General features: G+C 37.3%; 1 protein-coding gene across 6 annotated transcripts in view; it reads left to right on the top strand.

Annotated features, from left to right (window-relative positions):
• The first annotated feature begins 1,348 nt into the window (after positions 1 to 1,348).
• lrp1aa (low density lipoprotein receptor-related protein 1Aa) overlaps positions 1,349 to 25,696 on the top strand; it is a 160,757-nt gene continuing 136,409 nt past the window's right edge. For all 6 annotated transcript variants that reach the window (XM_026240770.1, XM_026240764.1, XM_026240769.1 and 3 more), the window contains exons 1-2: positions 1,349 to 1,794; positions 14,973 to 15,095. In XM_026240770.1, coding sequence (XP_026096555.1) covers positions 1,698 to 1,794; positions 14,973 to 15,095 — 220 coding nt within the window. In that variant the 5' untranslated portion in view covers positions 1,349 to 1,697. The remainder of the gene's footprint in view (positions 1,795 to 14,972; positions 15,096 to 25,696) is intronic.

Genomic DNA, 25,696 nt, shown 5'->3' with positions numbered 1-25,696 from the left:
AAAATAAAGGCTGTTTCTCAATCCGTGCACATGTTTGTCCCTGTGTTTATTTGTGTCTTACTGTAGGCTACCCAACTGGTTTTGGTTTAGATGTCTTTTCCCGTTATAGCTTTGGAGAAACAACAAACGGCTCAAATATGTCTCACATTTAGTTTTCATACTAAAACCTTTTTGTTTATGTGTCCTTTTACTGATATATTAGTCTTCACTCTCACAGTGAACAGAACATATGTGAAACTGTAGGCTACTAAAAAGGACACTATAGAGTCTGTTCTGTTTCTTTTTGTTAGTTTTTTCTTTATGTAAATGTATGTTATGTATGTTTTCTGTGAGTGTGGTGGTTAGGGTTATGTTTAAGATAACAGAAAACAGTTTGCTACAGCTGTGAAAACAAGTTTTCCCCTGAAATATAGGAATACAGTTGTAATTTCTAATTTGTCTTTAATATCATTCTCATCCTCATTAACAATAAACAACGAGAAGAACCATCGTTAAAGTGTAGCTTCATTAAATGTAAAATTCTTAAAAGTTCAAGTAGGCTATCACAAATATTGTTCCTTTGCTCAAAATAAGTCATTTCTGTATAACCACTTTTGGTGTTTATGTTCTTAAATTAGAGGTAAGCTTCAATGGCATCGTTAAAACTCTCAAAGTAGTCCGTTTCGCAATAATAAATCTAATCTTTATGATGCATTAGAGGTGTCGTATTTCTCTGCGTCGACTCAACGCATGCGGCGCTGATTGGACGAGACTATTTTTCGACGTCACATGAGCCAATTACGAAGCTCCGCGCTTGTCCATCGAGTAACAAGAGGATGGAGCTCTTCTCCTGACGTCACACAGCAGCCAGTCGAGCGCATGATGAGAAGTCCGATTCATTCTTGTGAGTCGGTTCTTTCGAACAGTTTGTTTCATTGGACAAGTTAGTCGGTTCTTTTACGTCCACACGTGACATTTTTAATGCTTCAAACATGTCGATAAATATATTTGTTTGTAAAATACGAGCTTGGCACTCAGTTATTGCCTCATTTTGTGGCAGACATGATTAAATGAGTGGTGCAGTAAATTTGTAGTTATATTATTTTATTATGATAGCTACAATAATTCCTATTAAAATGCAATAAAAACACGAACGGATTTATTTTTATTATTATTATTATTGTTATTATTATTTAAATAAAATGTGACTATAACATGATATTGAAGGGTTTGATACGTCCATGCAGTATTCAAATCACTTGAGAAACGGTCTTACAAGAGCAGTTGGATTTCTGGAACCGAACTATGTCCGACTCGCGATCCGGTTCACGAGTCCTCCGAGCATCACTAGTTCAGGATTGGACCACACAGTTCGCCCAATCTGTGTTACCAGCAGCAACAGAGAGAATCGGCGCACATTCATAGGTGTCACTGGCACTGAGCGGAGCGCTGGCTGTCATCCTCAACAAAGGAAGGCTTTGAGCGCGCTGTCTCCATGGTGACTGATGCCGTGTATCAGACATATATCATCCATAGGTTGTGCCATGCATTCAAGGAATACGTGAATCGCGCGTGCCAGAAGAAGCCTTTTGCGCCAGTGTGCGCATTTGGAGAGGCGCATCAGCCGTGATCAGACTGCAGCTTTACTGGATCGTCCGACCTTGCGTTGCATTTATTTTGACTCTTTTGTTCCCGGCATTTTCTTCTGTTGAAATATAATGTTGCGCTACACAGCTGGCAAGCTGCTTGTCGGATTGTTCTTTTTGATTTTTTTGCACACTTTGCAGGTGGTTCTTCCAGCAAGGGCAATAGATGGTGAGTGTATTCATCATACATCACACACAATTCAGCAACTGTTGCCGTGCATGTAGACATCATACCAATACAGAACATCCAAGCTGCCTTAAATCGGAGTTTCTTTCGCTATCCGAACCGAATGTCACCAGTAAGAAAAAAAAGGTAGATGTCAGGTCTCAAAATGGATTAGATAACGGTTTACACTGAAGTAGCCAGCGCGTGCATCAGATAACCTGCTCAGGAGTGCAGATGCATTGATAATCAGTGGATGAACCATCACAGCGCACATGCCCAGAATACAACGTGTCACATGCAACTTTTTCACATCATGTGCACTGGTCTGACGCCAGACAAAATGCCTTTTATTGACCATTTGGAGATTCAAATATATAAATAAAGAAAGTTTTGCAGAGGAGGCTTTGCCATGTCCAGCCAGTCATTTTGATGAGGTCTAGTCCTCCTTTAATGAAGGAGATTGTTTGTTTAGATGTGTTTAGTTGAATCAGAACTTCATCTGTACATCTCTCCTTCAATGACCTATGCATTTGTACAGGAAAGGAAGAAATGGTGATCTTGGACTGAAGTGCATTTCGGATTGCTGCTTCTTTGAGCCTTCATGTCTCTTTAAAGCCTTTGCCTTCTGTCTGTTGCACATTATTTTCACATATAAGGTCTACTGAAGCTCAGAAGTTGAAATGCTTTGAGCAGACAAATGCAAGAGGCAAGATTATCGTTACACACTGTCATCTTGACATGTTCTTCATTCTGCTTTTAGTGCTGGAAATACTGTTCTGATGTCAACAAATTGATGATGAACATTGTTTGAACTTGTGTGCTCCTTTAAAACTTAAAAATGTACACCTTTTATTAATTATTTTGACATTAAGAACACCCCAAAAGGGAGCAGATTGAACTAACTTACAGGAATAAGTTTTTGTCTACAAAGTATCTTAGCATAAATATAGCATTCCATCATTTGCTCTGCAGTGAATGGGTGCCGTCAGAATGAGAGTCCAGACAGCTGATAAAAACATCACAATAATCCACAGCACTCCTGTGTGTTTCTGTCATGAAGATTGCTTATTTAAGGCTAAAATATTTCATAATGTTGCTTTTTTCAGTGAAACAGTTGTCTTGTCTGAATCAGGAGAGAAATATGCACAGTTCAAGAAGTTGAAAAACAAATATTTGGCTGAATTTTGATGTGAGAGGAAAGCAGGGGATGGACTTTTTCACTGGAAGAAACATTATTATGAATAATGAACCGCATAATAGCAACAGTTTAAATGTAAAATACCTTAATGATGGATTTATTTATTTTACTTATTTCAAACACTGCAGAGAAACCATTGGGGAACAAGTTATATAATGCTACATTTCTTCATGTTTGCAGTTAAAATGACTCTGACTATAACACAGTATTTTCTCACAATGGCTTTTACCGCTGTATAGAATATGCATTCTCACTGAGCTGAAAGACTTCATGTTCAGTTCAGCGGCTAAGCTCATCAATGGTGTTAATTAATGGGCCACTATCAGAGAAGTACACAGAAGGTTGCTGTTGTCCCTTGGGTCCTTTGAGGTGACGCACACTTTCATCTCCCTCTTAAAGCTACCTCTAAAACAAGGAATTAAATGACTACAATTCTTTCAAAAGTATCGTCTAGTTTAAAGCATGCCCTGATGACAGGCAAATGTATAGTTTAATTAAAAGTGAGTAATGACAGACAATTATTTTAAGATGATTAGTTGTGGCTCACCTGGCTGTGGTCCAAAATCTGTCGTCCGTAGATAGATAGATTAAAAAATATATGACACATTTTTAATGACTTTTGAATTAATATGGCATAAAATTGGTTTCACTTGGTTGAAAATGGAGCAAGTAAGGTTAAAATACGTTGTCGTATCCCAGCTTAACTTGCAAGTATAAGAAAGCAATTTGTCCTCTGGAAAAAAAAATGCAAGGACTCTGACTCTGTAACACTATCTAAACATCCTGAGCAGCTCAACTCCAACACTGGCTCAACCCTGAGTTTGGAGAGCCTTTTGGAAAATAGTTATTTTTTTTGCAGTTCCATTTGCTGATGTTAGTGATGCAAAAATTGCACGTCATCTGTTATTTTAGCTATATTTTGTTCAGCACAATTGCTCTCGTTGAATTGTGTTATGTATATTTTGCCATTATGTAGGCCTTCCAGCCATATATGTTCTCCAGAACTGCTTATCCGAACCAATGGGACATTACAGTGGGTGCTTTGATTGAAACCGAGTAGAGATTAAAGGGATCATTTACTCACCGTTCTATAGATCTGATCTTATGGCTTTTCTTCTCTCACAAAAGACATTCTGCAATTACAGTGATAACATATGATGACTCAAATCCCTAAAGTTGTTCATACGACCCATGCGCTATATTTCAAGTCTTCTGAAGTCATATGGTTGCTTTTTTTACTGTTGTGGTTGGGTTGAACAAACTTCCACTTGAGTCCGTTCAGCCAGTTTCGTTTGCAGCCAGTGTCTTTATATTTCCTGACAGGTAACCCTCCCCCCGAGGGGTTGACATTTCAAGAGCTTAAGCTGATAGGAAACTCTTAATAAGAGCTGAAGAGATATTATACTATACATGTTCTGCATAGCCCATGAAAGACAGAGAAAGGAGGAAATAAACAACGCTGAGACAGACGAGTGTGTTCCCCACCCCCAACCTCCGTCTCCTTCACTCAACTGTGAAACACATCTGGATGGGGAAAGGTCATTTGTTCGGAAGCATACGTGTGGAGAGGGTGGATATACTCCTAAACACCTTTTACACATTGATCGCACCCTTAGGCTCTTCGTGCATTTGTTTTGAAAAAGATGTTTGGTGGAGAATCCTGCAATCCCAGAAATGTAAAATATAGGAAGGAAGGAAGTAGCTTGGATTGGGGAAGGGTGCATGTGAGATCTTTGAGCTGAAGTAAGATGACAGGAGAAAGACTGAGCTGCACTTCCTCCTCTTTTATCCATCCTCCCCCTTGGCTGTGTGGGTAATGTTGCATGATGTGCTTTAATGATCTTAACTAGATAATTAGGTTTGGTGTGTGATTAGGGCACTTTGTTTATTCTATAGATTTAAAGCTAAACTGAAGAAGGGAAATCTGTAATCACTAGCTCATTTTGTATGACTGTGTTTCTGTAGAAAGTGAAAAAAGGAGAAATTTTGAAGAATGTTCACACTGCTCTTTTCCACACAATAACAGCAGTAATGACCAGGGACTGTTAAGCTCTAAAACACACACACACATACTCATGGTTTAAATACAAACTGTATTTTCTATCACCCTACACCAACCCCTTATAGAAAACTACTTTTGAATTTCATAAAACATTGTTTTGTATGTTTTTTAAGTCTTATGTTTTATGGGGACACTTACGGATGACCATCTCAGCCCACAGACAGCGTTTGCCATCTATAACGTGTTAGTGAGGGTGAAAACTGTTTTACCAGTCTTCATGACAACAGAGCTGTTCTTGGAGCTCGCAGAGCTGGAAACACTGAGCTCACAGGGCCATAGCTGTCACATTACTCAGCCGCAGAGATGGAGGAAAACACTGAAGCAGGAGCTGAGGCAACACTCATGCAGTGACTGTCCTTGCGTCCCATAAACGTTGAACTGTTTGAGATTTGGGATTGTTTTTAGCAGATAAGGCTGAGGCAGGGACTGAAAAAAATGTCTTCCTTTGAAAATGGGGTGTAAGAGTAGAGTGTGCTTAGAGGAAAAGCCATTTCCCATCTCGAGACAAGACACAGCACTTCTGCAGGGTCGTGGTAGGGGGTATTGATTCCTCAAATTACCACTGATTGGAAAGAGCAAACACACAGTAGTTGCTTTGGTAACATCCACTTCACATCTGCTGGTTGTTCTTTCCCTGTCAATTGTGATGATAGATTTGAAATTCACTAATTTTCCACTTAATTGAACATTTAAGTTGATTACTTGCATGTCTGAAATGAAATTGTAATGTAAATTAGTATTGAATATCCATTGTAATTATATAGCTATTGAGTTAAACAGAATGCACCAACAATCCTGTCTCTACCTGAAGTTCAATGTTTAATCAGTTGCATTTTTTTTATTTAGTTTTGTGTTTGTTTTATTTTTTAAGGACAGAAACGTAACATTTTGAGGTTTAAAGTCCACTGCCAGTAAATACTTGACTAGACTAGACTGGTGTCAAAACAGGAGGCTATAATGGGTTGGTTCTTGAAAATCTTAAAAAATCATTGGAGTAATCATTGTTCATTTGTGATTTTGGCCCATTCTTCTTGGCTTTGGATCTGAGTGAGTCTATGCTACTGTACATTCCTATCTCACTTGTAATGTGAATTTATTTTTGGGGATTATTGTCCTGCTGACAAATGAATTTTCTCTAGACTTGTCTTGTGCTATTCTCTGTATTTTCCACTAATTCCGACTAATTCCACCAATGCTGTTATTTTGGGCATAACTGGTTAATTCACATAACTGGATCACAATGCATATAGTTTCAATTAGGACAATTGGAAAATTAAGATGTAACCATTCTATAGAAAAGTTTGAGTCAGGGAGGTTTTAATTTTTTTGTGAAGGCCTATGACTGGGAGCTGCTTTCACCTGGTTCTCACTGAGTTCTGGGATTTTTAACATCTTATGACGACCAATTCTCCTTAATGATCCTATCATAATCATTGGTTCTGGATATTCCTTATATGTTTTCATGAGATCACCCCCAAGCAAAACAACCTGAAATCGTTTTTGAATGACATCATTTTTATCTTCCATTTCCTGTGTCACAGTGACTTATAGACTACTACAAACAAAAATAGTTAGTTAGTTATGTCTTACCAATGTAATTTGAAGAGTGTGAATACCATATACATGGACCACACGCATTCTTTTAACAGTCTGGCGATCTTGCTCTTGCCTTTCAAACAGCAGTCATGATAATGAAGTTAAAAGACTGTATACATCTTTGCCCAGTCAAAGTCAGTAAGCCAGTCATTTTATCAGACTAGTCTCATGATAGAACCTCTGTGTGGAAAACGTTTGTCTCACAACATTGTGTATTTGAGGTTTAATGTGTTGCCTCATTTACTTAAGCAAATTTTCATCAAAAATATCTTAATAGTCAGTGTAAATTGTTATAATGTCAGAAAGAAAAAAAAAATACAAGTATATGCTTAGCATGCCACTAAGGCCCTACCTTCAATTGCTAAAATAAAATAAAATAAAATGAAATGAAATAAATGAAATGAAATAAAATAAATAAAATAAATTATATTTGGTCTTAAATGGTTAACTGCTATTAGAGAAACTTACTAAAGCATTTTAAACATAAAATGTCATGTGCTGTGAACATGCTGAGGAAGAAATTGATTCATTCAGATGGACTACGATTAAAGAGAAAGCCAGATAAAACAACTCGATTTCATACCGATGTTCAGGAATCTGATCTAATGGTCTCTGTGAAACGAAACAGCCTAATAAAAAGCATGCAGGATCTCACTACATTTTATATTGGCAGCAAAATCATTGTGAATATATCATGACTATTCTGTCACACTAAAGGGAATACAGGCAAATACTGATAGAGTTGTCTAATCACTGACAGAAAAGGGAGAAATCATACTGTTTGAGCTGAAGGTTTTGTTCTGTGATTCTGTGTTTTAAAAATACTAAAGCCAAATAAATCAAATAAACTTTAAAACCCCATCAACAGATTTTCCTGTGTCATCATCTCCAGCAAAAATAACAGGTTTGTTACCTCTGACGACTCAAATGACTCATATCTTTTCAAATGATTGTGGTCACGCCACCCAACCTTACTGTTCAGTATCAATGGGGATTTTTCTTCCAAAGAAGTATATTTGCACCTTCTGGCGTGAGCGTCTGTGAGACTGTTTGCTTTTTCACACCTGTTCAGGCTGCAGAAAGATATTATCGGTTATTTTTCAATTTAATTGTGGCACAAAGTTGCCAGTACTCTCCTGTGGATCTGACGTGTGTGAACCTGTGATTCTGTTGAGTTATTGTTTTCCTTTGCCCTCGGTTCTTTCCTCCTTTTCTTTTACATTGTCTCCAATTTAGCACTGTCTTCATCAGGCAGGAAATTCACACCAAAGGTGTCTCCTGTAGAAGTGTGGCAGTTATTAACAAAGAGTTATATTTATCTAGCACAAATACAACAAGGACCAATATTTTTCGTTTACTAAGCTATGGTATTTATATATATTAGGGGTGTGCGATATGACGATTTTTAACCGCGGACGATAAAAATGTCTCCACGATCTGCTTTTTAAGAAATATCGTAGTATCGTGCTACAGCGCACATTCTATCGGCTGCAGTTCCGGTGGCTCCGTCGTTTATTGTACAACTGCATACACCCGAAGCGCGCGCACTAAAGTCTGTCAAACAGGGTCTGATTATTGACCTAAGTTATCTTTTTGTCATTATTTACTCACTGTCACATTGTCCCAAACCTGTATTAATTTCTTTCTTTTGCTGACCAAAAAAGCAGATATTATGAAGAATGTGGGTAACCAAACAGTTGCTGGTCCACACTGAATTTGATAGTAGCAAAAAATACTCTGGAAGTCACTGTGGACCAGCAACTGTTTGGTTTTTCACTTCCTCAAAATAGCGTTTACAGGTGCTGGTCATATAATTTATTTCACTAATTCCATTCAAAGTGAAACTTCATTATTCACAGACTGCTATATTTCAAATGTTTATTTCTTTTAATTTTGATGATTATAACTGACAACTAAAGAAAATCCCAAATTCAGTATCTTAGACACCTGATGCCACATTCTAATCAGCTTATTAACTCAAAACACCTGCAAAGGCATTTAACTTGCACAAGGAGGCCAAGCCACAAAAGGTCATTGCAAAAGAGGCTGGCACACCATCCACGTTGCTTGAGGTCCAGTGTAAAGTTTCCACAGTCAGTGATGGTTTGGGGTGCCATGTCATCTGCTGGTGTTGGTCCACTGTGTTTTCTGAGGTCCAAGGTCAACGCAGCCGTATACCAGGAAGTTTTAGAGCACTTCATGCGTCCTGCTGCTGACCAATTTTATGGAGATGCAGATTTCATTCTCCAACAGGACTCTGCACCTGCACACAGTGCCAAAGCTACCAGTACCTGGTTTAAGGACCATGGTATTCCTGTTCTTAATTGGCCACCAAACTCACCTGACCTTAACCCCATAGAAAATCTATGTGGTATTGTGAAGAGGAAGATGCGATATGTCAGACCCAACAATGCAGAAGAGCTGAAGGCCACTATCAGAGACACCTGGTCTCTCATAACACCTGAGCAGTGCCACAGACTGATCGACTCCATGCCACGCCGCATTGCTGCAGTCATTCAGACAAAAGAAGCTAATATTGAGTGCTGTACATGCTCATACTTTTCATGTTCATACTTTACAGTTGGCCATTTCTTTGTATTGGTCTTAAAGGGTTAGTTCATCCAAAAATGAAAATTATGTCATTAATAACTCACCCTTATGCTGTGGATTAATGCATATTAGCAGGGACGGACTGGGACTAAAAAACGGCACGCGTCAACTCGACAACAACAACAATAGTACTGATGTTGACTAGATGTTGAGCTGGAGTGGGTGTCTTGGATCTGGATCTGCCTGTGGAACCAGCTCATCTTTCTGTTCCTCATCATCACTGGTGGCATGTTGCTGCATCTGTCTGGATCACTTCACTGCTGCTAATATTTAACTGTGAGGTGCTGCTGCTGGAAAATATTGCTATATATTTCAGTTCGTTTGGGACATTAGCGGCTTCAGTTTTTTACCCGCGGCTGCGTTATGCATATTGTTTGTTTGTTTGTTTCTATGCTTCTTCTATCTAACGTTAACGTCTTTGCTGTTCGTTTCTTCCTACTCTTCCACTTCTTTTTTCTTCTTACTTTGCGGCCACGGCCAGTGCAGTTGGCATCCAATTTAAAGGTGCATTGCTGCCACCTACATTACTGGAGTGTAAAACAGATTAATGGAGGAAAAAAACGGTGATGACAGCATGCTTGGCGGGTGGTGGGCCGGCCCGCTGGCCGTCCTGGAGTACCGGCCGTTCTGTGATTCTCCAGATCACACAGATGGCCAGTCCGCCCCTGTGTATTAGAGATGCGAATCGTTTAAAACGATTCAGTTAGATTTGGTGAACTGAATGATTCGTTCGCGAACCGGATATCCAGACTGCTTTGTTTTGAACTCTCTCTCACAACAGACATGGAAGAGAAGACAATGCTGAATAAAGTCGTCATTTTTGCCATTTTTGGACCAAAATGTATTTTCGATGCTTCTACAAATTCCAACGGACCCTCTGATGTCACATGGACTACTTTGATGATGTTTTTCTTACCTTTCTGGACATGGACAGTATACCGTACACACAGCTTCAATGGAGGCACTGAGATCTCTGACAAAATCTAAAATATCTTAAGCTGTCTTACATGTTTTGAACAGCATAAGGGTGAGTTATTAATGACATAATTTTTGCATTTTTGCATGAACTAACCCTTTAAATAATATTCTAATTTGTGATTTTCCTTAGTTGTCAGTTATTAGCATCAAAATTAAAAGAAATAAACATTTGAAATATATCAGTCTGTGTGTAATGAATGAATATAATGCACAAGTTTCACTTTTTGAGTGTAATTAGTGAAATAAACAAACGTTTTGATGATATTCTAATTATATGACCAGCACCTGGGTTCAGACGAAGAAAGAAACTCTTTCATGTTTAAAAACAGTTTTGAGTGAGTAAATGGTAGTATAAAAACAAAACACTATGACAGATTTTTTTTTTTTTTTTTTTTTTTTTTGGTTGAACTATTTAACATTAATAAAATAGCTGTTGAGTGAAGAAATTTAATGCAGTTGCTTTTTTTAAAATGTAACCCAACTTTTAAAAAAAGTTGATTAGAGCAAAATCTTGTCTAATATAGTGAATAGAATCTATAATTATGAACACATGGGTTCACTGTTAAATGTTTTAGGTTATGGCAACAGAATACAACTTTTGTCCAGTCAAGTCACCTTTATTTATTTAGCGCTTTTAACAATATAGATTGTGACAAAGAAACTGAACAGAATTAAAAAGGAAAATAGTGTGTCAATAATGAAAAAAGGCAGTTCCATCATTGCTTCAGTGATGTCATCATCCAGCTCAGTTCAGTTTAAATAGCATCAGTGACAGAATGACAGAACCATTCAGGGTTTATAATTAATAAGAAATATTATAAAATCTATACGATGTTTGATAGGGAGCCAGTGCAGTGTGGACAGGACCGGGCTAATATGGTCATACTTCCTGGTTCTAGTAAGAACTCTTTCTGCTGCATTTTGGACTAGCTGTAGTTTGTTTACTAAGCGTGCAGAACAACCACCCAATAAAGCATTACAATAATCTGAACCTTGAAGTCATGAACGCATTAATGAATGTTTCTGCATTTGAAGAGCATATGTCGAAATTTAGATATATTTTGAGAAAGAAAAATGCAGTTTTACAAATGCTAGAAACTTGCAAGGTAAGAATAGCGCACCTAGGTTCCTAACTGATGATGAATAATTGACAGAGCTGCCATCAAGTCTTAGACAGTGTTCAAGGTTATTGCATGCAGAATTTTTAGGTTTTGTGTGCATCTATACTACACTAAAAAACAACGAATAAAACTACGAAAAACACACTAATTGAACCAAAACAGCAGTTTTAATATATATATTTTTAGATTGCATAGGTGTTTTGATTACAGATTATATAGCCTCATGTCCTGTAAGTCTGGAAACATGCATTAAAGTTGAATTTTTTTTTAATTGCAGTTAAGTAATTATCTTTGAATTGCAGGACTCTTTAATTATTTATATCATTTTAATTGTGAATCTGTATCTGGATTGCCATCGCAGTTTAAAGTCAGTTATTCATCTGTATTTAAAAGACATTCTCCGTCATTTCTGAACGGCACACAGCCCTGATTGATTGCATGTGTGACATTCTCCTCCATTTGTTCCCTTCTATTATCTTCTCTTCATTGTTCTTTTCCTTAGCTCTGATCCAATTTTCTATATTCGTAATGTAATTACAGTCACATAGCGTCTGCAAACTACAGCCTATTATTCACTGTTCACCTACTTTACAGACTCCAGACGAGCCAATCATTGCTCACCTTTAAGAAAAATCTGTGATTGTTTTCTTCTATGATGAATGTCTTTGATTATAGTTAATGGGATCGCTTAGTTTAATTCAATCTTTATATTGCGTGGTAGTTAGAGCTCTGTTATATCTTCATCTACTTGAGTTTTGAGCTTGAGTTCTACCATATGAGCTTGCTATTGTTTCTTTAACCTTAGAATACTGAAGACTTGAACTCCCAGACATGTCATCCCTATATTAGAAAAAAAGTATACATACAGCAGATAATAATAATAATAGAAAAGAATATATACATACAGCAGATAATAATAATAATAATTATTTAGAGAGCGACAATTTAGTCTTTATTTGTCTTGATTTTATTATTAACTTTTTCTGACGCAATGCATGCTTGGTTGAAAAATACTGTACTTAATGAAAATGAATGACTGAAAATATCAACTTTAACATATGTGTTATTGTGCTATGTGAGCTGTGTCAAAACATACTAATACTGAGTAATACTGAAACCAAAGAGAGTGTTGACAATTTTCACCAGTGTTGTTGAAGGGCTAATTTAACCTCATTAATGAGTCAGGCTTTCTGAGGATGTGTTTAAGTGAAGTGTGGCAGATAACCTCCTAACCACTTCCTCTCTCTGGCTGCTGCTGGTTATAGAGTCTGATTTATGATGCCACGTAAATGCTCTCATTCACTCCGCTGCCGTTCCAGCTGCTCTTCACTTTAGCACTGCGTACACACACTTCAGTGTGAGGAGCCAAGTATCACAGTTAGCATGTGTAAAGTCACTGAGGTAAAATGAACCAGAAGAACAGACAATCCATTGATGGCGTTAAGAGTCAGAACTCTGAATAATAATAGTTAAACGCATTGATCGTTTTCACTGTCATGATCTAGATAGTCGTCTTTAGTTTTGCGGTAGTCTGCACTTTTTCGTCACTGACAGAAAGCCTCATAAAGACGGCCTTCATGTCTTTGCAGCCCTGGAATGCTCTGAAATAACCAATGGTCAGGCTTGTTTAAGAAAAATATATACGGCATAAAAAATAAATAAACACTGTGTGTGTGGTCACCTTAAAGAGAAACAGACTTCTGGGAACTTTTAGTGTTTAAAACTGTGTTGGTTCATTTTAATTTCCTGCCACTAACATTTTTGAAACATTTCAGAATGTTCTTGCATTTTTTTGTCAGCATATTATGTAATGACATTCATTAGACGTCAACAAACATTCACCAGTGTTATTTTTTTTTTTTTTGAGATTTCATAAATAAAGATTACTGAAGTATATTTAACAAGAAAATACTGTTTAAGTTTTTCTTCTTCAAAATTCACATTTAATTTAGCTGTTCCTTGTAATTGTGTGAGGAATTTACTAACAATTTCTGAATGAAAATTGCTAACATGGAACTGGCAACGAACACACTGAAATGAACGTGAAATTTTTGCATAAGAAAGACTGAAATAGTAATTTCTTGTCAAATGTACTCCAGTAATCTATAACCTAGAAAAGAATCTCACTGGACATCTTTGAGCTTCCACTGTCTTTTCCTGCAGATGGGAAACTCAGTGTTGTGGAGGAAGTAGCAGCTGATAGCCAGCTCTGCTTTCTTAACTGTTCATGTCTGGAGGTACGGTGCCGATGGCAGACTGGAGGTTTTTAGAGAGCTTTTGAGAAGGTGGTCTGGAATGAATTCGCACTTGATTCCAAATACACGACCAATGAAAAGCAGTCACATTTTTTTTGCTTCTTATGCACCTAAACCAGAACAAGATGTGCTTTGATGGCCTCTAGACTCGTTGCATCACTGGCACTGGTGTGGGAACACTGACCCGGATGTGTGGAAGCATGCGGGTCTGACTGCAAACACGGACATTCAGGAAAAGAGCGGGAAACTGCTCAACACAGACTGCCTGCTTTTCCAGTGGCTTTGCTTCTGGAAATACTTTTCCCATTCATTTTCTCCATTAGAACTCTGAGATGAGTTCGTTATTACATCATATTAATATATACACACTCAGACTAGGGATACGTTTACACGACAACGTTGTAGTCAGAAACAGAAAAAGTTTTCCCCTTGCATTTTTTAAAAGTTTCACATATACACAACAACATTTTCAAAATTATTTGCATTAACACGTATCCGCGAAAATTAAAATAAAATGCTGTATTATATTTGCCAGGCCAGTAGTTGGCGCTGTCACCAGTAACCAGTACCTGCAGGGAAGTGATGATTATATGTAATATATGATGCATCTCTGCTGTTGGTTGTAATATTGGTGAAGTAAATCCACACTTTGCTGAAGAAGCGTCAGCAAACTCTTAAACAGCAACAGCAGTGCCATGCACTCCGTCATTACTGTGTATGTTTGTTCGCACTTGCCTTTAAAATTGACACGTACTGCGCATGTCTACATACCTAACACGCGCATGACGCCACCGTTTTCAAAGATCTTTGGATGTTTACACAGAAACGTTTTTCAAAAATATATGTCTTCAGCACCTAAAACGCCTTTGTCTTATAAACAAACAGGCAAAATGCATAAAAAGTTCCCAGTTTTTGGCTGAAAACATTGTGTAAACAGCCCCCAGAAAAGTGACAAGCAGTAATTTACTTATACAATAATGTTGAATTCTGAAATCACACATGGAATCATTCTATTAATGAATCAATCAATTTGATTGACTTTTATTTAGAGTAGATTTTAGATGGTATTTCTTTTTTACTTATTTTGAACCGTATTGGACCAGAATAGAAGTCAGACATCAGCCTGGTAAGGGAAATGGTCAGGCTGGAGAGAAAACAGACAGGCTTGGCTGCGATTATTTTGTTTTGAAACAGGCATCAGCGCTTGGCGTCCTCGTATTCTGCCAAACTCTGGCCAGACCACAAACATTCTCATTTGATTTCTATTGAGTATGGATACACATGTGTCACATATATGCTAATAGCTGAATGCATTGCCGAGACACTCACTCCTTCATTGTTTTGCCTCTTCTTTTTTGTAGCTCCAAAAACCTGCAGCCCCAAGCAGTTTGTTTGCCGGGATCAGGTGACATGTATCTCAAAGGGTTGGCGGTGTGACGGGGAGAAGGACTGCCCGGACGGATCGGACGAGGCCCCAGATGTCTGTATGTATCACTGTTTCTCTGGCATCAGCTGCTTTCTGGTTTTATTTGCATTTTAAACCTTGAGTGCATTGATATTCTCACAGGGCCTGTGAATAATCGTTGCAGTATGTACAGGTAATCACTGCAGTTTTGCATTTCTTTCTGTAGCATCAGATTTTCCTAGAAAATGTCTTCGGTTTGATTCCCAGCTGGAGGCCTTAAAAGTTTGCTCTCTGTGTGCTTTGGTCTGCTCTATGATCCAAAGACATTAAACAGGAGACAGTCGATAGGTGTGTGAGTATGTCTGTCTGTGTCTTATCCTTCCCAGAGATTAGCAACAGCATAGCATCCATAGGAAAATGGTTGGATGGATTTGGTTTTTAGATTTTAGATTTTTCTCTGGAAGTCCCTCGAGATTGTTTTTTTATTTTTTTACGAAAACACTAAAAAGCAACAAAACCCAGCAGAGCACTTGAGCACCTGCTTTATGCACTACAACAATTTCCTCATGCACACACCCAACGCATATGATACAAACAAAACAAAAAAAAACACATTTTGAGGTACTTTTTTCAAACATGTAATTATTTTTCAGTTAAGTATATTTTTTTGAATAAAAAAACAAACAAAAAAACAGAATGCCTGATTGCAATTAGTTGTTTTCCATAACAAAACCGTGCAAAGTCTATTTATATTTATATGATTTTTAAAAACAACTATATTGGTCTCAAACTATATTGCCATTAATAAATGCATCTTTTGGACCTCTTTGCCATATATATATATATATATATATATCCTTTTTTTGAGAGAGATATAGGGGTTTGAGATTTGAATGGAATCGGAGCGTGTTTAAGTCCCATCACAGGCTGTACGCAGCTGTTACGTGTTTCTGATAGAAGCTATCACTGTTTGGTTTCTGCGAGTGGTCATTCTGTTTCCCAGATTACTTTGACCTGAAGCGCACATTCTTTCACTCTTCTTGTTTAGTCTGATCAGTTCCAATGACATTGACCTAATGTAGCCTTGTTGATATCTGTTTACGCTATCAAGAGTACTAGACCTGTTTTCTGATTCCTTAAATTTTGTGCAACACAACAAATTTATATCACTGATATAAATAACCCAAGCAAAATGCCTTCAGTTAACGGACAACCTCTTTCTATTATCTACTTACCCACTCCAACTAGTATTTCACAGTCTGAGAAGAATATAATTGCTTTTTCCAACAAACTGAGACAGACTCAATCCACAAGAACTGTAGCAATGTCTCCAAGACACTTCAAGAGACCTGCAAAGCTACAGTACTGTGCAAGGTTTTAGGCACTTGTGTAAAAATGCTGTAAAAGTTCAGTTCTTCCAGACAGACTGATGATGATGAGATCAGATCTCTGACTGCTGTCAAACAAACATCTCACTGGATTATTACAATTAATGACCAGATAATGAGTAACATTTAAACTGATGTTTCCTAATGAAACACTGAATCAAAACATTGATATAACTGACTTAACATTTTTTGTTGGTGAAAATACTACTGGCCTAAGACTTTTGCACAGTACTTTATATATTTGAGTTAATAGTATTTTGAGTCCTTATGTATTAGATAATAAAAACCAGATTATATTTTGCTGTGTTAACGGAGAATACAGTCTGAGGTGTCATTACCAAATTAAACATGCTCTTAAGGTCTGCTATACATTGTTAATGCATCCTGATGTACACTTGCTACAGAGCATGTTAAAACACTTTCACTCCCTTAATTGCATACAAAATATTGTCTGGTGGCCAATTAGATATTTAGAGAGCTTTCAATTTTGCAAACATGCTTCTTTCCTAATAATGATTGCAAGTGTTAATGTACTTTTTGGCCAGAATAGTCATCATTGGAGCGCTGAGGTGATGGTGTTTTGTTTTTTGTTTTTTTGTTATCCAACATGTAAGTCAGCATCACCCTGGTTCCCTTGACTAAGCCCCCATAGATTTTTCCAATTAATTTTGGATAATTGCAGAAAATATGCTCTAGGACTAACAAATGTCTATGATTCTTACATGTTTCGTGCATCATAATAATATTCAGAAATTAACACAAGTTTTATGAATTTTGAGGGCTAAATAATGTCAGCAGAATTAAAAAGGTAAACATAGGCTATAAATGAACTACACCATGGTCACATTTTCCCTGAGGGTTTGAGTTGAATAGTTCTGAAGAGCTCGATTATAAACACAAAGCTGTGAAATGGCTAGTAAGAAGATGAATTTAACTCTTTTGCCACGATGACATGACTCTGCAGTACCATTTAGTCCCTTTTTCAAGACAAGTAGAAGTGTTAAAGACATCACAGAGCAGTATTGCTGATGTATTTTATGTTGAATTAGAAAAAAAGCGAAGATCAATTTAACAACAGCTTCAAATCTCAGGTCAGGGTGAAAGTTTTCGACTCTCAGTGTGCGAAGTATGTGAGTGTGAAGTATCTTTCCATTCACACCCTTTTCTGGCAGGCCCACCTAATAGAAACGCGTTAAACAGTAGTGTGCCGTCAGTTTATCATGGGGCGAGCGGGGGAAGGGGGCGACGTAATTAGAATTAACTCGCTACTTGAAATCTGGCCCTGGAAAACAATGGCGCAGTTCATGAGGCAGCATTAGGACTTAAGGAATGTTTGTAGTCCTTCGTCACAACTAATTACATGCTTTGAAATAATTTATCTTTCTCTAAAGTGCTGGCGTGGCTTCAGAAGTGTTGGGTAAGAGCAGAGCTGAAGTACAAGCAGTTCACAGAGACTGAATCCGCTCCATAAGAGGAGGAGAGGAGAAAGAGAGGCTGAGCTGCCTTCAGTCTGGAAGTCATTAAAACCCCGTCCAGAGGAATGGAGGAAAAGTGCTGTTTTTCATGACCTGCTTTTCTCAGCTCAAAAGTTTCTCTCTCGCTCTCTCTCTCTCTACTTCTTCTCTCAACACACATACACAACTGACAACCTTCTCTTTAGTGTTCTCTATTTTTGATGAGCTACAGGGTATTGACTACATTACGCTCTTTGCATTAAAATTAGACAGTCTTTTCTTAATACTTTGAGAGCCGATGTGACGTTTTACTCGCTGCTTTAGTAAAATGTTCCACTGCTCTGAAAAGGATGAACATTCTGTCATCGTTTATTCAACCTTAGTCGAAACCACTAGGATTTTATTGTGCCATTGAAAGCAAAAGATGTTTTGAAGAATCTCTTAGTTGCTCTTTTCTATACAAAAAACATGTTTAGTGACTAGTTACCTTGGGATTAGAATATGTGGGGAATACGTTTTACATATTAGATTGAGTTTTGTTAACGTCTACACTTAACCCAACCATAAACCTACCCCTTACAATATTGGGAATACAGTAATTATTCTTACAAACATTACTTGATATTGATGTGTGGATGCCCGGTAGCTAGGGCTGTGTATTTCCAAGAATTTGGCGATATGATTCGTATCACGATACAGGGGTTGCGATACGATATGTTGCGATACATTGCGATACTTTAAAGGGTTAGTTCACCCAGATAGCAAATTTATGTAATTAATAACTTACCCTCATGTTGTTTCAAACCCGTAAAACCTCTGTTTATCTTTGGAACACAAGATATTTTAGATTTAGTCCGAGAGCTCTCAGTCCCTCCATTGAAGCTGTGTGTGCGGTCTACTGTCCAGAAAGGTAAGAAAAACATCATCAAAGTAGTCCATGTGACATCAGAGGGTCCGTTAGAATTTTTGGAAGCATCGAAAATAAATTTTGGTCCAAAAATAGCAAAAACAACGACTTTATTCAGCATTGTCTTCTCTTTCGTGTCTGTTGAGAAAGAGAGTTCAAATCAAAGCAGTCTAGATATCCGGTTTACGAACTAATCATTCAGTTCACCAAATCTAACTGAATCATTTTTAACGGTTCGCATCTCTAATACGCATTTATCCACAAATGACTTAAGCTGTTAACTTTTTTAATGTGGCTGACACACCCTCTGAGTTCAAACAAACCAATATCCCGGAGTAATTCATTTACTCAAACAGTACACTGACTGAACTGCTGTGAAGAGAGAACTGAAGATGAACCAATAAAGCCCATTACAAATGAAGGGTTTGTGGGGACAAATGACTGATTATAATGACTTATACAGTCTTTTTACGTGTTTTGTTGCATATTGCGTCACGTAAACATAATACCAAGTCTGCATTTGTGATCAGAGAACCAACAAACAACAAGCGCTACTCTACACTGCTCAAAACTCACGTTTGAATCATCAGTGGTAAATTCTTTAAATATGAAAACATACTTACAGACAGTGAGTCAGAAGCACCAGACTGTCCTTGCAAAGTTGGAACTGCTCCACTTTGTAGAAACAACTCTCTAGTTCAGGAAATAGTCCTCTGTAATATGTGCTGCAAACATCTGAATATTACTGTTCTGGGACAGTGATGTAAATACAATTTAATCACTGATTTCTAGTTGTGTCCTCTTTTGATCAAACAAAGTAGTTTTGCTTTCACAACAAAACACACAGCAGCTCCACAACATGTCAGCGGCTGCAACAGGGAGAATAAAAGTTACGCCTTCTTTTTTTACTGGAACATTTTGGTGGCTATATGCAAATCTTCTCACATTGTGATGTAGACATGATCCCTTTTAGGAGGGTGTGGACAAGTCTTTACTTTTATAAATAATATCTCTCTGCGGTTGAGACTTAATTAGTGAATTTGAATGAGTTTCTCACTTTCTTGAAACATCAAAGCATCATATGACCCCATGAAATCCCTAATACAAACAAAGCCATCCAGCTATATTTATAAGACATTATACATACAACGTATATTTCCTGTCTTTGGAAGCCATACAAGGAGCAGAGTTTTAACTGTAATTAACTAGAAGTTTGAACATGCTCAAAAATTCACAAAGGCCTATATTCAAATATGTTTCACATTTGGTTGTGAAAAACAATGCAACCCTTTTGGCAGCAAGAACCATTTTATTTTCACACTTTAAGTGAAAAGGTTCCATGGATATTAAAGGTTCTTCATTGAATCACAGATGCCAGTAAGAACCTTGATTTTTAAAAGTGTTTTAATGCACATTAATTTTAGTTTTTTTTTTTTTTTTTTTTTTTTTTACTTTTTCATGATTTCATTATTAGAAAAAACAGCAGCTCAAAAATTCTTTGAATGTTATACTTTGTGTTCCATGGAAAGCAGAACGTCTAATTTAGACTAACACTATGAATATTGGTCCTAATAGAATTTAAACAGAAAATATCACCAATATCATGCTTAACCAGGATGTGTGTGGAAACGTGCTCTGTTTGTGGATCCATCAGTGCAGATGCCTCAGATCATTGAAGATCTGCCCCATGAAAGAGGTTTATTTATTTACGTGGCTGGATTTCACTGTGTCTCTTGTGAAAGTGGCCACGGCTAGCAGTGGAGTCTGTCGCTGTGCCCACTGCAGCTGCTGTGGACGTCCTCTGTGGACCACTGCAACACAATAGACAGCTTTGTACCACAAATCCTGAGCTTCAGTGAGATGAGGATAATAATATGCCTTTAGGAACAAAGTAATTATTATCCTTTTATCATCAAATGTCAAATGTGTACTTTATATAATAAAACATGCATTATGATTGTTTGTCATGGGAATATCTTTCTACTTATCTATCCACTCATCTGTCGACTATAGAAGAGATCTTAAATGAGGTCTCACTCAAAAGAGGCCAATATTGTCAGTTTTCACAAAAGCAGAAACATATGCAATGGGTCTAAGCCATATATTGTATACTTTTCAATATATTCCATATTGGTTTTATGAAATCACATCATGAATATCATCATGAATTTAATTTACTTTTAGTTTGGTCAGGTATTTAAAGGGGGGTGAAATGCTGTTTCATGCATACTGAGTTTTTTACACTGTTAAAGAGTTGGATTCCCATGCTAAACATGGACAAAGTTTCAAAAATTAAGTTGTACGTCTGTTCCAAAAATACTACTTCCGGTTTGTCACAAGTTTCGGAAAGTTTTTTTCGAGTATGGCTCTGTGTGACGTTAGATGGAGCGGAATTTCCTTATATGGGTCCTGAGGGCACTTCTCCCGGAAGAGCATGCGCTCCCGTATAGCAGAGCACTGAGAGCACAACAGAATTCACTGATCAGAGCGAGAGCGTCGCGAAATGTCACAAAAGAAGTGTGTTTTTGGTTGCCAGGGCAAGACAACCCTGCACAGATTACCAAAAAAAAAAAACAGCATTAAGGGACCAGTGGATGGAGTTGTGCAAGTGTTTTTGTTTGTTCCATGCATTTCGAAGATGCTTGTTTTACAAACAAGGCCCAGTTTGACGACGGATTTGCGTATCGTTTATTTCTTAAAAAATCGGTACAGACTATCTTTCTCTTATGAATATAATAAAACTAAATACTTTTTGGAGTTATGAAGGATGCAGTACTACACTATAGGTACTCAAGATTAACAGGATATTGAGTGAAAACGAGCATTTCACCCCCCCTTTAAAGTAAGGAGTCGACTCTGAATCGCTGAAATGAGTCGTTATAGATTTCAAAACTTTCTCCATCTCTATGTACGTCACTAGGAACACTTTGCATAATAATCTCCGCCTACCGTCTTGGGAGAAACGGAACTCTGACCTGCCCCCCCCCCCCACACACACACACACACAGACGCTCTGGTTGGTGTGAGAGCATCATGTCGAGGAGACAGTATGTTTTTAATTGTAATGGCTTTGTTTGTTTTATTTTCACTGCCAAAGAATGAAAATCAGAAGAACCAATGGCTAAAATTCATTTTTACCACAATACCAGAGCAGAACAACAAATCCCTTTTGTTGTGTTCACAACATTTCACTGATGACTGCTTTTCTAATCTCGGTGAGTACAGCGGGATTTTCAAAGCGTTTGGCCATAAAAGAGGGTTCATTACCAACTTTATTTAGAACAACGAGCATCTCCGAATCACAACGCTAAGTATGATTATGAAGTTATGTGTCTGTTTTCTCCCGAGTGTCTTATCAGTATGTGTGCTGTCTGCAGCCTGTCTGCGCCGATCGTCATGTACAAACACGTCATTAAAATGAAGTGTAACTCCGTGAATACTCAACGAAGAGACATGGGAGAGATATCTATAGAAAGCTTGTGTTGTGACAAGTGAAAACAGATATTCTGTGATAAAGTAATCCATATGAAAACAACGCAATGTCTGTTTTTCACGTCTCTGTGACCACGCCCCTGCGCTGAACGCGCTATTCAGATTCAAACTGTAGTGCGTGGCTTGAATACACCCACAAAGAAGAAAAAGCAGCGAGACTGTTCAAGTTTTTTATTTTACTGTTTGCTTAGCGGTGAGAGGAATAAGACATAATTCACCCCAAACAGATGCTAACACATAGTTTACCGTGGAGGTGTGTGCGGAACAACCAATCAAAACTATGTCAGTTGACCAATCAGAACACAGTATGCTACCGAAAGTTGGGGTTTAAGGAAACTGAATCTTTTGAACAGCTTCGCGCGAACCGTTTGGGGATCTCTGAGAATTGAGGTAATTTTAAAATGATATTTTAACAAAATGACAATGTTTTTTAACCTTGGATGGATTTAAACCTAATGTACAGGACTTATAAACAGTGATAGGAAGCTTAGAATTTTCATCTTACTGGCTCTTTAATAGTTATGCTTGGCAAATTAAAATGTGCCATATAGTAAACCATTAAAATTATAATTGGATTTAATTAAATAATATAAAATTAGGAGATAGAACAAAAAATAGCTCTTATATGCAATACCTCGCACTGTACCCTTTACTAAACCTCACTTCATGAGGCTGTGAGCAGCCTATTGCAGTAACGTGTGTGCAAAAGTCATTTAGATCTGTCTCACGTTGAGAGGGTTGAAGGTCTGAGCTGTGATCTCACAGTGGAGCTCTGACCCGCTGTGCTGAGATGAGAAGAGTCTGTTGTTTAACATCTGACAGCTGGAAAAAATGAACCGAGGATAAAATATCAGCTATGTGTTTAGCTTTAGAGGTTAGATTATATGAAATGCCTAATCATTTATACACCTACTTGCTTGGCTGACTGGTAGTGCATTGAAGAGTTCAAAATCTGTACTATTAAAATGCAGAATTAATGATTTTCATCCTCTAGCACAAAGGGCGTCAGCAGTTGTCTTTGTAAGAGGTGGTGAATCTGCTTCAAATCAGTAATGCCTAATTAAACAGTTGGATAATTTTTTACACAGGGTATTTGACCTGATCTGTCTGGGATCTGTTATTGGTTTTTCTTCATCCTTTGCTTTTAATCTAGCAGTACTTGATCATGAACTGTAACTGGAGTTTTTTTTTTTTTTTTGCATAATACACTACGTTTTAGTACTCACAATATGTATTTTTTAAAATCCGAATTACAAATATGACTTGCAGTCTACTTCCTCCATCACTGTGAAACCTGTTAAGATATGACTGCACCACAGCAACACATCAACGTCTACTACACAATATTGCCTTTTAATGCCTATTTACAATCATTATTTACATTTACACAGTGGGATATAAAATATTGATTGACTGACTGCAAAACAGTTCTGACTTATTAGGTCCAGTCCAATCCAATTTAAGCTTCTGGGGTTTTGACTTTATGTTGCTCTAGGTACACATACCTAAACATTTTATGTGATATATTATGGAGTCCCCCAAGGTTCAATGCTGGGTCCTTCATTGTTTTTTATTTTAATTTTTTATTTTATTACAAATATATGCTTCCATCATTTAGTACTCTGCTGGAATGCACAGATAACATACATTAGCAATTTTATTCGAAATGTATACAACTTAATTAATATTGAGTATTCTCAGATAAACATCTATTATGCCTTATGTAGACTCCTTGTCTCTGAAGCACAATAATCACATAAAAAATTCTCATTTTCTTTTTCTTAAATTCTTATTTAACATCAACTTCAGTTTTAAGAAACCCTCAACACTTTTTATAAAACAGCATATTATCATCTCGGTTGCATCTCTGAAGTATTCAACATTCTCTCCCTACTGAAAGTGAGAAACTCAGTCACACATTTATGCAAGAATTAACTGCCGCAGAAGTGTTTTGACCAGCTTATCAAAGAGTTTATGCATGAACACTGACTCATACTCGACTGAGGTATCACATTAAATCTCTTCATTGGCTACATGTGTCCCATGTTTTCATTCATTGTTTAGCTGTTCATAGGACATTTTTACTACATATTTTACTCAATTTTAGAACTATGAACACACACACACACACACACACGTTTGTTTCTGTGAATTGTGGGGACTTTCCATAGACTTCTATTACTTTTATCCTGAAAAAATAATATTTTCTATCCCTTAACTCTAAACATACCCCTTACAGAAAACCTGTTTGCATTATTACACTTTAAAATAAAAATAATTTACTATTTTTAATCATTTTTGTTCCCTCACAATGTCCAAAAATTTCAGGTTTTACTATCTTTTTTGCGACATTTGGTCCTTAAAATTTAGCATAAATAAGTACACGCACACACACACACACACACACACACACACACACACACACATCTGTGATATATATAATAAAAGTAAACTAATGTCATGGAAATGTTATAGTTGCAGTTTTTAAATGGTATTTTAAATAGACAAGGTTGTCTGAGGTTAAGCATTCTGGGTTTCTAACGGGTTTAAGTGTCCCAGCTGCCTAAATACTTTGATGATCTCTAGAGAGTTGATCTTTAACAGGGGTCCAAAATAAAGATCCATTCTGACAGAATCTGACCATCAAACTGACCCCTTCACCGAATGATCTTCAGATTGATCCAGGGGCAAGAAGAATTTCAGAAGCATCCTGCCAGTTCACACTCTTGGATTGGCCTTTAAACATTCAGCCATGACGTTATGTGTCTGCTTTGCGTGATGTTGTGATTCATGATGTGAAATGGATTCTTGTTATGGATCATTTATTCAGCTGGAAACCATGGACAGCCAGGGAGGGATTGAGGAGAAACAACTCCCAAAGAAACACGTGTTAATAATAGTTACGGTGGTATTATATTTTGCTTGGTCTTTCCAGAACACGAGCAAAGGACATAAACTGTATTCTATACGACACAAACTGTTACTGTGTTTGTGATTGCTTATGGAATTTAAAACAAATGTGCCCTTCTGACATCAGTTAGGGAATGCTTCATGTCTGTGTATAACATTTTATTTGGCAAGAGAAGCTGTGATCACTGCTGATGATCCGTCTCATGCATGGAAACATTCTCATGTAATGTTTGGCCTGCTTTGTAAGTAATGAACAATTAAGGAGAGTAGAAAGACATGCATTGATCTTATTCAAGCATGAATGCACCGGTGACTTTGAACAGCCTATTACCATGCTATTACATGCAAGAGTTGCCTGACATGGACAATTTGAGTTGGAGATTTCCGTGATATGAGTCTTGGAGGTCAGGTGTTGTGATATATGCAGAAAAATATACATCTATAGTAGTAGATTACTTTCACTATCGCTCACACTTAAGGTTAAATATAACCATAAGTATTGAACTGTGATGCATAATAACTCATCCTG

This window comes from Carassius auratus, linkage group LG36F, assembly GCF_003368295.1.
Source record: "Carassius auratus strain Wakin linkage group LG36F, ASM336829v1, whole genome shotgun sequence".
Classification (NCBI taxonomy): domain Eukaryota; kingdom Metazoa; phylum Chordata; class Actinopteri; order Cypriniformes; family Cyprinidae; genus Carassius; species Carassius auratus.
This window is presented reverse-complemented; position numbering and strand designations above follow the sequence as displayed.